We start from the raw sequence: 14,518 nt of genomic DNA on the forward strand, positions 1-14,518 counted from the left end.
GAATGTCAGAGATTTGACACACCTGATGGGTTTTTTGTCCTTCTAGAAATTCTTCTGTGAATCTCTTTCTTGCTTACTAATGTGCAGTTTGACAGAGCTAGACAAGGGAGCTTGGTGAGGCTCAGGTTGAGCAACTGAAGTAAGGGCTGCAGAGCATGAGTACTAAGGATTGCAGGGCATGAATCCTATAAAGGGCTGTACACTTCATCTTAGCACTAACTTGGTGCTTGCAGGCATAGAATACTACTACTATTAAATCATTTAAATTATTTGAGTACTCTTTAGTCAAAGTCAACAATTTCATGAAGTAACTAATAAAGCATATAATGCCAGTACCAGCTAGTCACAATTGACATTCTTCTGCTACTACATGAATTTCTACAAGATGGTTTCTGCTTGAAGAGCATGAGGTCTTCAATATTCTAGAGTTTCCTGTTCTTGAAATCATTTCATCCTGATGGAAGTTAGTGACCTTGAAGAGCAGGAAGTCTAGCCGAACACCTTTCTTCCCACCCTTGCAAATATCTGTTTGTGAAACATAAAGAACAAATGAGTGAAGATGTTCCTTGATTCATTCACTCTCCCATGCCAAAATTATTTTCTTGGGGCAAAGTTTGCTTAGGAGTGGGGCAACTTCTTACCAGGAAAGCAGCATAAAAACAGCATAAGCAAGTAAAAGTGAAACAGCATAAGCCATGGAGTGGTCTTAGAAGCAATTTCAGATTTTCATATATCCATAAAAGAACTCCAGTTACTAGACATGCAGGTAATAAGTGAAAGTTGCATCCAACTGATTAAAATAGGCTTAAACAGCAAACATGAAGGAAAGTGTTGTCAGACAAAACATTTGCATTTTTGAGCTACAAATGAAACACTCATGTTTCATGTCTCCTAATGTTTTGAAATATGGGCAAACACTTGATGTAGCAAGGGATGTGATAATATGTTAGGTTTCAGTACTATTTTTTTTCCCAATAATAATAATGTAAAGCCTAGAGTCAACATTTTGGATGAGGTTGTCAACAATTTCTTAAATAACTGGGATGATTTTCTAAAATGCATGGTTGCAATTCCTGTAGTTTTAGTGGTTTTGTAGAGTTAAGATTGTTTATATGTAAATAGGTATAAGTTCACTTTAGGAAGTTCTAGGCAAGAACTTGGCTTTTGGAGTGAATCTAAAATTATTCATGGCTTTGGTACACCATTGTAGTAGAATTCAGCTCTAGCATCAGTAAAATACATCTTCAGTTGCTTACATATTGATCTGATTTATCCATTGAAGAGAAATTAGCGTTTACAGACTAAATGCTACATATATGTCACCAAGATAAAGACATCAAAGAGAAAAACACAAGTACAATGCAAACCTATTTGTATTTTTTAGGTATTCAGAACTAGATGTTTGTAGAAAACGTTAGGTTTTGGATCTTTCCTTTATTTCTGCTTCAGTTTGGAGCTGACCTGGAATGCATTTATTTGCTTTAGGTTAGACTGTCATAAGCAGTAATCCATCTTCTTTATATACTGGCAAAATCATGCATAATCCCTCAGCAATAGCCACTTAATCTCTGCTAAATGGAACTCCAAGTGTGAGCTATTACAGATTCTCTATTAATTATCCTCTAGAGGAACCACACCCAGAAGGTTCACCAGTAAGATTCTTCGATAAGAAATTTGACCTCTGTCTGTCTTCAGTAGAGTTCCCAGTCGTCAGTGAAACAAAGAGCAGCTTGATTTCTATTATGCTACTGTGTGTATTTCATTTTTTTATATAACTAAGACTTTGTGCAAGTCTGTCCAAAGAGAACATTCAAATTGCCCAGGCTGAAGGTCTAGATGACTTTTGAGATACATCTGTAGCATGTTAATATGGTTGTATTGAAGACTTGAAAAACATTCACTCTGTCTGGTGATACATAATCACTTCCTCTAAGATTAGAGACATTGAGATGACTTGAACTAATGAGTATAGGGAAGAATTCTTGGGGCAAAACTAGACTAAAAAAAAAGGACATTCTTTTTGATGAGAAGATTCACACTGTCCCTGTATGTTGGGAAGTACCACCAAAATTTTGTCTAGCTCCAAGCAAATTTTGAATCAACCTCAACAGGTGCTGTGCATGCTAATATTAGTGAATATCCTCCACTGTTGAGTCATAATAGTTACACTAGACCAGTGTGTGACCACACAGAGAGGTGATCCTTCTGCAATTTTGAAAGTGCATATGCTGTCAGGCACACTTCTTTTCATCTGTGAGATTCAGCAAAAGTTCCAGGACTGAAACACGCTCCTCCTAAACAGGAACATCTGCAGATAAAAATAGTTTTTATTTCTCTTAGGTCTGGCAAAGCTTTGTACAGTTCTAAAAGGGCTGAACATACCTTACATAGGAGTATAAATAGTGTTTCTTCAGAATGGTTTCTTTTTGTGAGCATATTTGTATAAAGGTTGTATTACAGAAGTAAAGCTCTAATGTCTCAGACTATAATTCTATTTTACCCAGCATTTCAGATCTAATGGTGTCATACAACAGATAGATGAGGAAGACTAATAAATTCTACCTGTCTTTGATGCTCTTTCAGTGAATTCTTTTAGTTCTAGAGATAACTTGTGTTAGGGCTTCCTACAGCAGATGGTGTGTCTTTTTTTTATAGTAGCTTTTGTAGATTTTCATTCAATGGATTTGTCTAACTATGTGTTCAGTCAGAGAGTGTTCTAGGATTTTTAAGTTTTCAGACTGTCTTGTTAAAATGAGTTGATGGAACAGTTAGTAGTGCATAGGGTGTAAGGGCACTTTAGATGGTGTCTAAGTGCTCTATTACTGCAGCCTTTAACTTGCACTTCAACATGTGGTCTTAATTTTCCTTACTGCTTACACTGTGGAGAAGCCACCAAGTTTGTGTTTTACGCACACCAAGTGGTACTGAGGTTAGGGCATACAAGCATGATGGATACAACTGTGCTGGTCCCTGCTGAAGCAATACCCATCAGGCTTGATGCAGTTTTCTTCATCTAGAGCAGTGACTTCCCATACCAACCTGCCTCCAGCATCTCACCACAAAATTCTGTGGGAATATTTTTCTGTTGAAAAATGGTGTCTTGATGTGGAATGGCTCTTGAGAGCTTCCCTGAGCTCTGAATAAGCCTGTAGATGGCACAAAGGGAGCTAACCTTCTTATGCCCCATTGGAAGATTTACATTTGGATGCAAAACTGAGCTGCATGCACAATAAGGCAATATAAGGGTGGGGAAGCATTGAGACGTGAGTTCAAAAACCTTTCAAGTCTGCATATTTTTATGCCTGGAAAGTCAAATAACATTCAAGAGAGGTATGCCATTTTGTTGTTTGATGGGGACAAACTGAAAAAAGTCTGCAGTAGAGAAATGACAGCCCAGATTCTAGTGGTATAGGACTCTCTCTGCACCAGGAACTAAGACAGAAATCTGTCTTCAAATCCTGTTTGGAACTTCAAGCAGCAGGGGAAGGGCTCTCAACCAATCAGCTGTGTAACTAAACCAAGTTCTGCAACAGCCTCCAAGAGTTTGACCTCTCAGATACCCTTTAATGGTTTCTTGCCATGCTGTAGCAGCACGTACACACCTCTGGTGAGTATGTCCATGTGAATACCATAAGGGTGGGTGAAATGCATGTGTACACGGGCTGTATCTGGGACACCTATGTGTTAATTGTCACTGGACAAAACAATGGCTTTTAATGCCACACCATTTGGGCATTACCTGTTACCATCTCCCTTCCTAGTCCATGTGTAACAAGCTGTTATCAAATGGTCTTTCCTCATGCATCAAGGAAAGTTAACATTACTCCAAAATGCCTATCCAAAGATAACCTTTATGGAGACAGCTCTTAGTGGGATGTTTGGCCAGTCTTTCATGCTCAATTAATGCTTTTAAATGTGTGCAGCCTACATGACTCAAAGGTCTGTAATATCCATTAAGTAGCTGAGCCCCATGTTAAGAATTTTCCCTGGTTTTGTTCAAGTGAGGAGAAAGTTCTTCACAGAGAGAGTTGTTAGCCATTGGAATGGGCTGCCCAGGGAGGTGGTGGAGTCACGGTCCCTGGAGGTGTTCAAGAGGGGATTTTATGTGGCACTTGGTGCCATGGTCTAGTAGTCATGAGGTCTTGGGTGACAGATTGGACTTGATGATCTTTGAGCTTTTCCAACCTGGTTGATTCTATGATTCTAAGTACTTGCTGATGGGTAGAATCTCATCACCAAAACTGTTTTTAGGGTTAATAGCAGTTATACTTATTCAAACTTCACTCAGGACATATACCCTTGTGCTTAATTTTCTTGTGTGTGGCCATAACTACTCCTCAAGATCCCTATCTGTTTTTTTGGCAGTGCTGGTGTGCAATGCACAGTTGTCTTTATGTGATCTACCTGTCCATAGAAATGAGGTGGAGCTTGATTGTTTCATTAAATAAACCAGCAGTCTTCTCAGTCCTTCAGCAGACTTTGAACAGTCAACTCCTTCCTGGAATGGGAGCCCTCCACTTCACATAGAAAAACTCAGTAGTCCTAGATAGCAAGAACTCTAGACGACTCTCTAGTTGTTAATTGAAGATACCTGGATGTAAATGTAGAGTGGACTATTTTGGGTCTTGCCCTGCAACTATGACCCCTTGTTAGACTGCTTGCTTCTGTTTTCTGTGGAGAAGCAGCTTGATTCTCTCTGTTTCTCTCACGCAGGACACCCTATGAGCTCGTAGCAGAAGTATTAACGAAGAACTATTTATTGCAACGTTTACAAACAAGCATCGTATAACCTACACTTGCTTGCATTTTTGCTTACATGTTTCTTCTGCTATCTTAGTGGCATAGCAGTGTTGGAAACACCAACCAAAAACCTCTGTCATTTTTCTTACTCTCAAAGTGATATTCCTGTTACAGGGTTTGTAGAATAACCCAAGAGGAGGATATAGATTAAACTTTGTAGCTTTAGATTGCAAGTGTCTTAATCTTTGTTTCATCCCTAAGGTTAAATTCCTGAAGCACCAAAGCAGAGTAATGACATACTGAAAAACTAATGTGGAAGCTCTTTATCTCAAGACTTAGCATCAGCTAACAGTTTTCCATATGCTGTGACAGTCTCTGGTGTCCCAAATGTTGAATTTTGAATATTCAGATCAAAACTGGGAGCCAAGAATATCTTTCCCATAGGAAGTTACAAATAGCAGATATGCCTCTTTTAGCTGGACAATAATAGTCCATTTCTTGATGATAGATAGGGACAAGGAGAGGGGAGAAGTAATCTTACAGCAGGTGAGAGGCACAATATTATCTTACAGGGCACTGTGTTGTTCCAATAGAGTTAATGCCTTTATTTGAGCTTTGATTCCAGAGGAGAGGTTTGCAGAGCACCAGTCATTTCAGGTGCTGAATGCCATGCTGACCTGAAAAAGAACAAAGCAAAAAACACTTTTCCTCACTTGTATCCAGCTTATAAGCCAACTCTAACATTTTGTATTTACAACTACTTGAACAAAAGTGATTTGTCTGAAGAAACTCTTTACTACTTACTGATTCATTTAGTTTCCCTAGGACGCTCTCTTTCTATGCAGCTTTATCACACCATAGTGAGCAGGTTGAAGGGCAAAACCAACCCATGTGCTAGCATGTCCCCATGCGGCTGGAGAATTCACATTGAGTGTAATGATAATGTTGAGTGTCTACAATGGCTTTGAAGGTCGTGGAGTTTGCATCTAACAATATTACTTTATTCTGTGGTGGACGTGAACAAAGGGACTGATAGCTTAATCACAACATAGAGGACCTAATAGGTGTCTTGATCTAGAGATGAGGCCCAGATAAAGGGCAGCATCTCTACAATGTGTCAGGGTGTGGAAGGTGTCATCAAGAAACTTGCCACTCATGATTACTGCAGGTCCTCAGTCTAAGCTGCCTTCTGTTCACTTACCGCCAGGTCCACTGCACCATGACAAGTAAAGAGAGCAGGATTGAAGTGACTACCTTTCTCACAGTGACTTGGGAAAACATGGGAATGTCAGCCCAAACAAGACTTTTAAGTGCAGTGGAATGGAGAGTTATGGACAGAGGAGTTGTCCCTGTCCTCATATCCTCATACCCAAAGAGTGGAAGTGGTCCTAGTTTGATCCCTTTCTTTATGGCTCACCTTTATGAGTTGCAGCAGCAGCAGTTCACTTATTTAAGCAGTGAACAGCAGTGCGTGCCAAGAAACCGAGACAGATCCTGTGGTGTAGCTCATTCAGGAAAAAAACAAATAGTCATATAGCATTTCAGGTGCTCTAGTTCGGTGTATTGTATATTATAGGAGGACATGTGATGATGATGTGCAAAAAGACATAGAACAGACTGTCCCAGAGTGCAGTATGGGCATAGTGAATATTTGTCAGTCTTATGGTTCAGTAATGCTAGTTCTGAAACCAGCTGCAGAAAGCAAAAAACAGGTAGCACTTGAGCATAAACTTTTTCCCTGAACTCAGTAAAGCACTTGTGAACATCTATCACATATGAAATTAGAAAGTTGCTGTAGTATTAATTGAAATCATTCTCAGCACTCTAAATTTTAGCTACCATCTCAGGCTACAAATCTGAGTGTGTTTTTTCTGATCTTTTCTTTTTCCTATTTCAACTAAGAAAAGTCTTGGGAAAAGTCTATGTGGTTTTGCAGCAGATCAATGGGACAGCTAAGATTAATAAGGGTTACAGGACTGAGCAGTGAAGAAGTTGTATAACTGGACAATTACACATTTCTTTGTAAGAAATCAATTACTTGGGTTCTTCTTGATCATTCGGGTTAAAGGGGTAATAGAAGCAAGAAGACATTAGGACCTTTTTGTGATTAATAGTGGGTTTTGAGTATATTTTTGGCAGTGTAAAACTAGCTGTTAGTTTCTAATTACTTTGAAGGGTGAAAAGAGAGGGAAACCCTTTTCTGTCTTTATCAAACTTTGCCAGTGAAAGAGCACCTTTTTTCAAAGATCCACTTCATTACTCTCATTTTCTGTTATTCCTCTGTTATTTTTCTATTTCCCTCACTGATGACCACACGCTCAGTCTTTGGCAGGCTTGTAAGCTCACAGATTGCTGTGTTTGCATGGGAGATATGGGCATACAGGAGTGTGAATATGCCTTAGTGTAACCTTTATATGCAGCTGGCTTTTAATAAACTGCTTGTTTCTTTCCATTGCTGTGCATATAGACAGCATCCAATTCCTAGCCTCTAAGCCCGGCTGACTACCTTTATTATTCACAGTCTTCACTTCATTTGCATAAATGAATATTTGTTCGGAATGTGTCTTACCTCCTTAATAATACAAGAGTGAGGGATAAGGGTTAATGGCGCATCCTTGCCAACGCACACAGGGTAATAGTAGTCACTCTGGGATCTGGGAAAACAAGGTTCAACAGAGATATTGGTGGCAAGGTGCATTTGTTGTAGATGAAAGCTTGTGTTATTCCTGTGTTAAACATTCTTACATTGAAATAAATAAGTCAAGGGGCTTAAAAACTTGGGGGGGTATTACATTAAATTGTTATAGAAGAAGAAAGGTATAATAAAATGTTCTGAGGACTGAACGTTTTGTGTTCTGCTGTCTGTGAAAATTGTGTTACCTAGTTAGAAGAAAGCAGAGTAATGTCAGACTCAAAAGTGTTTGTGTTACTTCATTAGTTATCCCAAACATCATCAACAGTCTTTGAAGAGTAGCAGTTGTGTTCAGAATGCCCAACAATCCTTGTTTTATTAAATAACCAAATTATTTATTTGGGAGATGAAGAGCTGTACTACAAGTTACCTTAGATCTTTTTCCCCTAGAAAATTAACTGTTTAAATACATGTATCAATATTTGGTAGTGGATGTTTAATGCACTTGTAGATAAATACATGTATGACCCTGCTTGTTTTTCTTTCATTGAATTTTCCAGCCGCCTGCCCAGTTCTGTGCAGTGGCAACGGTCAGTACTCTAAAGGCACCTGCTTATGCTACAGTGGCTGGAAAGGTCCAGAATGTGATGTACCCATCAGCCAGTGTATCGATCCCTCATGTGGAGGTCACGGTTCCTGCATTGAAGGGAACTGTGTCTGTTCTGTTGGCTATAAAGGAGAAAACTGTGAAGAAGGTAGGACTTTTTTTTCTGTGAGTTTGGTGTCTGCATTTTGGAGTTATTTAATGGATAGGGGAACAGGGAAAGAAAGGACAGAATTAAAAATTAAATTTAAAACCACTGTATCAGATAATTGTAAAGTGGGGTCAAAATGTAGTCCATTGCGATTTTACTGACAGCACAGCTTGGACAAAATTTGTGGTCCTCTGTATGCATTGTTGTGCAGTATGAATAGTAAACCTGAATAGTTCCTTTGTTGAAGAGTGAAGATAAGTCTTTTCTTATGGATTGTATTTATTGAACAATTTGGATGTGAAATACAGAGAATAAAGGAGTAGTGGTAGACAAAGTTGTATAGCTACAGCTTCACACAAAGCAAATGTATCAGTCACTATTAAGACAGAGGTTGATGAAACAAATTTGAAAGACTTAGGTATCCATGTTACCTACAGACTTAATGCTGGGCAAATTACTCCTGTTAGCTGCAATCATATGGGATTAAAGAAGGATAGATGGTACACACAAACAACAACTTTCCTTGGGATGCAGAAAAGGTCTTCATGCTGAAAGCATCCAATTCCTTGTGTATGCAGACTAAGCAAATTTAACAAAATAACCTATGCAAAATGTGGTCATGGATTAAGCTCAATATTGGTTTTATTTGGTGTTTTCTCTTAGCATGCACAAGACAAATTGGACTGCTGCTCTTTTAGAATATATTAGTATGGTTAGAAAAGGGAATTTAACTCTCCAAATAATTGCTAGATAGACAATTCAGCATACTTTGCACATCCTCAGAGCAGTGAAAATTCAAGCTACTTTATGATGACATTCCAGAGCTTATTAGTCCTCCAAAGGTAGAAGTAGTTTGGGGACTAAAGTGCTGGGACTGGAGCTTCATGGGTTTAGGACTAAAGAGTCTCTGTGCAGTATGCTGAGTGAGATGCAGAGCTGTCCACCACATATATCAGTTTTTATCTTACCCTGCAGCAAACAGCTGTTTCTCCCATCAGAGAACAAAGGGAAGAAAACTACAGGGACCTAGACCACTAAGGGGTTTATTTTTCTGGCATGAAGTGCAGTCGTTGCCTTTAGGTCAAGATTTTACAGCAGTCTGAGTGAACTTATTTACTAAAATTAAAAACAAACAAACAAGGATTCTTGCTAGTGGGTCTGCCAACGCTACAACTGTTTGTTCAATTTGTCCCTGTCATCTTCTTCCAAGAAAATTTCACAGCACTGGTTATTGAAGCTCTAATCTAGAGCTCAGTTGAAGTCAGTCGAAGTTTTCCATTGGTTTTAAACAGGTTACATTTTAAGCCATACTCACAAAATTCTGTAATGTCCTTTTTATTTGCTGGAATTGATAGGTCTCAGTTCACCCTGAGTGTATGATTACAGGAAATGTGCAAAAATTATCTGAAATGCCTTGCTAGCATTCTCACTGAAATCAAAGAAGGGAAAAAAATGTCCTTAATGTACTCTACAACATCCAGTTCATTCCCCGGGACTGCAGACAGATCTCTTTCTGCTACTAACCACAATCATTTTCTTGGTCTTATTAAGTTACGTAAATTCCATCATGTTTTGTGTTGTAGAAATGCTCCTGTTTTCAGACTGTAGTAGATGGCCAAAAATGAGGTTTCTTTCATTTGATTCTATAAATTTTAGACAGTAAGTGTTCCTCCCTCATCTTAATTGTAATTCCCAGCTACTTGCAAGGAACTCTCTACTATCAGTTGATTAGAATGGTGCAGTGTATCGGGGCTAGACATCTGGAACTCTCTAGCACTCCTATAAGGGAAATGGGCTCTTGGGGTGCTTAAGTCAGCTTAATGTAAGGAGAATGTTTGAAATGGGTGAAACAAACACATTACTAACTCCAGAGTAGTTGACAGAACAAGTTAGTGTGTATCTTTTTGCAGAGATGTTCATGTTAACACCATTCAGGATTGGAAACACTACAAAATGCTGTCAGTCAACAAAGCTTTGGGGGAGGTGAATTACTATATGAGGTGAAAGGACATATGTTATTTAATCAACATTGTGCTTGAAAGGATAGGTTTTGTCTTAAAAAGATAAACAGATTAAAAAGACAGGAGATATTGACTGCCAATAACATGACAAGAAAGGTTAAAATAACCTTTTCCATACATCATTGGGCAACCAAGAAGTCAATAAATTAATATACAAATAAGTTTCAAAAACAACCATTGTGTTCCTACTATAAATTCCATCTCTTATGTACATATTTTTCACATTCATTCAAGAGCTACAGGAGAGAGGGTATAACATGAAGTGGTGTCTCTCCAGTCGAAGGTAATCATCTGATCGTATCTAAAGTTTTTGCACTAATTCAAATTCTGCCATTCTGATGGTAGAATGATGCAAATAAATCTACCTGTATTAATATATAACATATGACATCTCCTCTAGTGATTTGAGCATCCAAGAGCAATGGCAAAAGTTGATTCATTTGCTATCTCCCAACTAGGCTACTGAGTTGGAGCAAGTGGGTCAGCAATTTTTTTAGTTTCCCTTGGCTTATTTTTTCTAATATTTATCATGGTCATATTGTTCAATTTACCTGAAATGAAAGTGGCATCAAAATCAATATTTGTGATTCACAATTTTTGCAGCATAAACATTGTTCTATTAACAAATTTGCACACAAGATGAAGTGGCGTATCTGTCAGGTTTCATTCAATCTGGTTTGGGGGAGACAAGTGAAATTGCCAAATTCAGTTAAGTTAAGGGCGGTTTTCTTGTCAGCTTCATGGTCGAGTCATTTTTCAATGGCATTTAACTTCATAAGTGTAATTCATGGCTCTTTGGGGGCTTTATGATACATATTGTTCAGAAAACTCCTTGACCTCCTTTTTTGTCCTTAGGGATATAAATTGCTTTCAGTACCTTTTTTATCAAATCTACAGAGAGCCCGATACTAAATGAGCTCTAATGATCTGAGCTGCCGAGGGGCTGTGAGTTCTAAGTCTGGTGTACCAGCTTGCTAAGGCGCGTTTGCCTTTGTTTAAACACCAAAGAAGCTCTGTTTATAAATCCTTATTAAATACCATTGTAAACCCTTACAAAGTCCTGGGACCAGAACCTTGGCAGCCTAAGTCAGTGCAATCATGTTACACTAATTTTAGTAGCTGATGATCTGGCCCATGGTGATAACTCTTAAGAGCATATATTAATATAGACAAGATTTGAGTTCAAAGTAAAAGCTCTCTTCAAATTAACCTCTGGAAGTTATTACTTACCCATAAGATAGAACAAAACAACTATAAATTATATTTGTATAGAATAAAGGAGAAAGGTGGTTAGTGTGTTACTCTATACAGCAAGGGAGAATAAGAGTTTAAAGGTATCAGTAGGCTTATTCTGTAGAAATAGGTCTCAGCTGCATGAATACTGTAATTCAGGATAGAGGGAAAACAGTTTATGTAGCAGAAGGTGGTGCTTTTCATATGCTGTACATTGCTTTCATTGCACTGGAGAAGGAAGATGATACATTTAGAATAGACTAGGCTAGACTAGACTAGACTAGACCAGACCGGACTGGACCGGAAGAGACCTTCAAGATCATTGCATCCAACCTATCAACCAATCCAACCCACCTAAACAACTAAACCGTGGCACCAAGCACCCCATCAAGTCTCCTCCTGAACACCTCCTATGATGGTGACTCCACCACCTCCCCAGGCAGCCCATTCCAATGGGCAATCACTCTCTCTATATAGAACTTCTTCCTAACATCCAACCTAAACCTCCCCTGGTGCAGCCTGAGACTGTGTCCTCTTGTTCTGGTGATGGCTGCCGGGGAGAAGAGACCAATATCCACCTGTCTACAACTTCCCTTCAAGTAGTTGTAGTGAGCAATAAGGTCAGCCCTGAGTTTCCTTCTCTCCAGGCTAAGCAACCCCAGCTCCCTCAGCCTCTCCTCTCAGGGCTTGTGTTCCAAACCCCTCACCAGCTTCATTGCCCTTCTCTGAACATGTTCCAGCAAGTCAGCATCTTTCCTAAACTGAGGGGCCCAGAACTGGACACAGGACTCAAGGTTACATTTCTGACATGGAGAGTGTATTAGGACTCATCAATATCCCCTAAAGTTAGCAACCCTGCCACATACAATGTGTTTATTGAGTTCAACAGAAATAGTAAGAAGGACATATTCTAAACTTTGGACAGTTTCTAATTTTGTTACACACCAAGAAGGTATAACAGGACAGGACAGACATTCTGACTAGTTTAAAACCAATTATGAATTTATCAAATCTTAACTGACCCACAAAACAGTCTTGCTTTATCTGTAAATATAATCTTGATTTACCTGTAAATGTGAAATTGCATTATAATAGTTTCATGTCCAATTAACTAAGCATTAAATCTTACTGGAAAAAAAAATGAAAAGGAAGACCCTATGGCCAGTAATAATTAAAATGAAAGCCTTATAAGTAATTTTACACTAATTTATTCCTATGACCTGAACTAAGATCAAAACTACTCTGATAACTCATGGTATTGCACCTCTACATAGGCCTGCCTCAATCATCTCTGTTGTATCTAATCTTTATACTTTAAATGTTCTGCAACTACATATAATAATTTGACAAGACTCCCTGTTTATAGAAGTTGAGATTTGAAAGATCAAGTATTGTTCATGTGAGGTAGAGTGAAAATGTCTCTACCTTATTTTAGAAGGATCAATTTAGAAAAGATGAGAGACAAATCACTTTCATTACATGCTCAGATCTTCCTGGAGCTGCAGGAGAGAATGCCAATCATTCTTGGTCCTTTGTCTTGAGCTAATATATACCAGGCATGAGATGAATTCATTTTATTTGGGACATGAATTTGACCTTGACCCTCAATTCCACAGCAAAAGGCAGTAGGTAGAAGCTCTATGATAGTATTTGAGGTAGAGCATAATATACTTAAAACGAATTCATAATAGAAGATGAAAATTTGGAAAATGGTAATGTTACTGAGAGAGTTTATTTGAAAGAGAGCTGATAACATTCCTTTATTTATTAGGACTGAAATAACAATGGGAGTTTCATTGCAGGATTTTCCATCACAACTGTTTTCACTTTCTTACTGTGGTTCAGGAGTGAGAAAAGATGAAATCCACCTAGATGTTGTTTTTAACTGATTTCTCTAAGGGAAATTATATACCGGTTAGAATAGGGGTTGAAGTTACTAGGAGGCTCAGTTTCACAACTCAGCTACTAGTGGGCCATGAATCCAGTGTTCAGAAGTGCCTGAATAATTTAGGAGTCTAAACAAATCTGAAAGCCACTGATATATTGACTTCTAGGTACTTAGAGTGGATTTCCTAATGTTATTCTCACAATGCTCCAGCATCTGAGCAGTAATAACAGCAGTGTTGAGGAAGATATTCCATATAAAATAGCCATTTAAAAGTGTCATTTATTCAGATTCTTCTTGTTATTGTTATTTGTTTATTTAAATATAGTACAGGAGTCACTGAAACCTCCGTGCATTTCAGAAGAAATGTCCCCAGGTGTAGGCTTATGTGTGGAATTCTTGTTTTATACATATCTCTGAGTATTAAATAAGTCTTTGTATTTCTTCACTACAGCATTCCTGCAGTAAGCTCTCATTGTTCAGTCACACCCTGCTTTATTTAGGGCTAACATAAAACACAAATCACTTCACACTTTCTCATTCTTGGACTAGATGTTAATGTGTTTTGAAGAACTACATCAACTAGCTTTATGCAACACAGTGATATAAACCTTTCAGAGCATGCACCTACCTGTTTTCCAAACATCCTATTGTGTGTAATGACCTTTCCCCACATTGGTTTTGTTTTCTTCTGTAGTTGATTGCTTAGATCCTACATGTTCCAACCATGGAGTCTGTGTGAATGGAGAATGTCTCTGCAGCCCAGGTTGGGGTGGAATAAACTGTGAGCTTCCCAGAGCCCAGTGTCCAGACCAGTGTAGTGGGCATGGTACTTACCTGTCAGACACAGGTCTTTGTAGCTGTGATCCCAACTGGATGGGTCCCGACTGCTCCGTTGGTAAGAAAACTATTTTTCCTGATTTTACAATAATGTTCCTATTTTGTTAAAATGGTAACATCTGTGGCAAGTTTGAAATGAAAATTGTTTAGAAAACTCTCTTTGGAATGTGTTTTGTCCTGTTGAGTCATTCTGGGAAGACATCTGCATGTATCTTAGATACTATTTTTTGTGATATTCATTATGTGGGGGATTAGGAGAGTGCAGTTAGGAGTTTTTATTTCCTTTTAAAACTGACCCTCATTTGGACTGAGAAAGTAACTTGGGTGCTTCACATCTGTTTCCCTACTGTGAATGAAAACTTTCATCATCTGTAAATATACTTCTAACATTTGAGGAACGGAAAACACTACA

General features: G+C 38.4%; 1 protein-coding gene across 17 annotated transcripts in view; it reads left to right on the top strand.

Annotated features, from left to right (window-relative positions):
- TENM2 (teneurin transmembrane protein 2) overlaps positions 1–14,518 on the top strand; it is a 686,412-nt gene that overhangs the window by 590,441 nt on the left and 81,453 nt on the right. For 16 of the 17 annotated variants that reach the window (XM_068158288.1, XM_068158315.1, XM_068158323.1 and 13 more), the window contains 2 exons: positions 7,933–8,127; positions 13,964–14,164. The exons of the other annotated variant lie outside the window; for it this stretch is intronic. In XM_068158288.1, coding sequence (XP_068014389.1) covers positions 7,933–8,127; positions 13,964–14,164 — 396 coding nt within the window. The remainder of the gene's footprint in view (positions 1–7,932; positions 8,128–13,963; positions 14,165–14,518) is intronic. 17 annotated transcript variants of the gene reach the window in all.

The sequence above is a fragment of the Melanerpes formicivorus genome, unplaced genomic scaffold (genome assembly GCF_026170545.1).
Source record: "Melanerpes formicivorus ecotype bairdi unplaced genomic scaffold, bMelFor1.0.p_v2 SCAF_2, whole genome shotgun sequence".
Taxonomy (NCBI): Eukaryota; Metazoa; Chordata; class Aves; order Piciformes; family Picidae; genus Melanerpes; species Melanerpes formicivorus.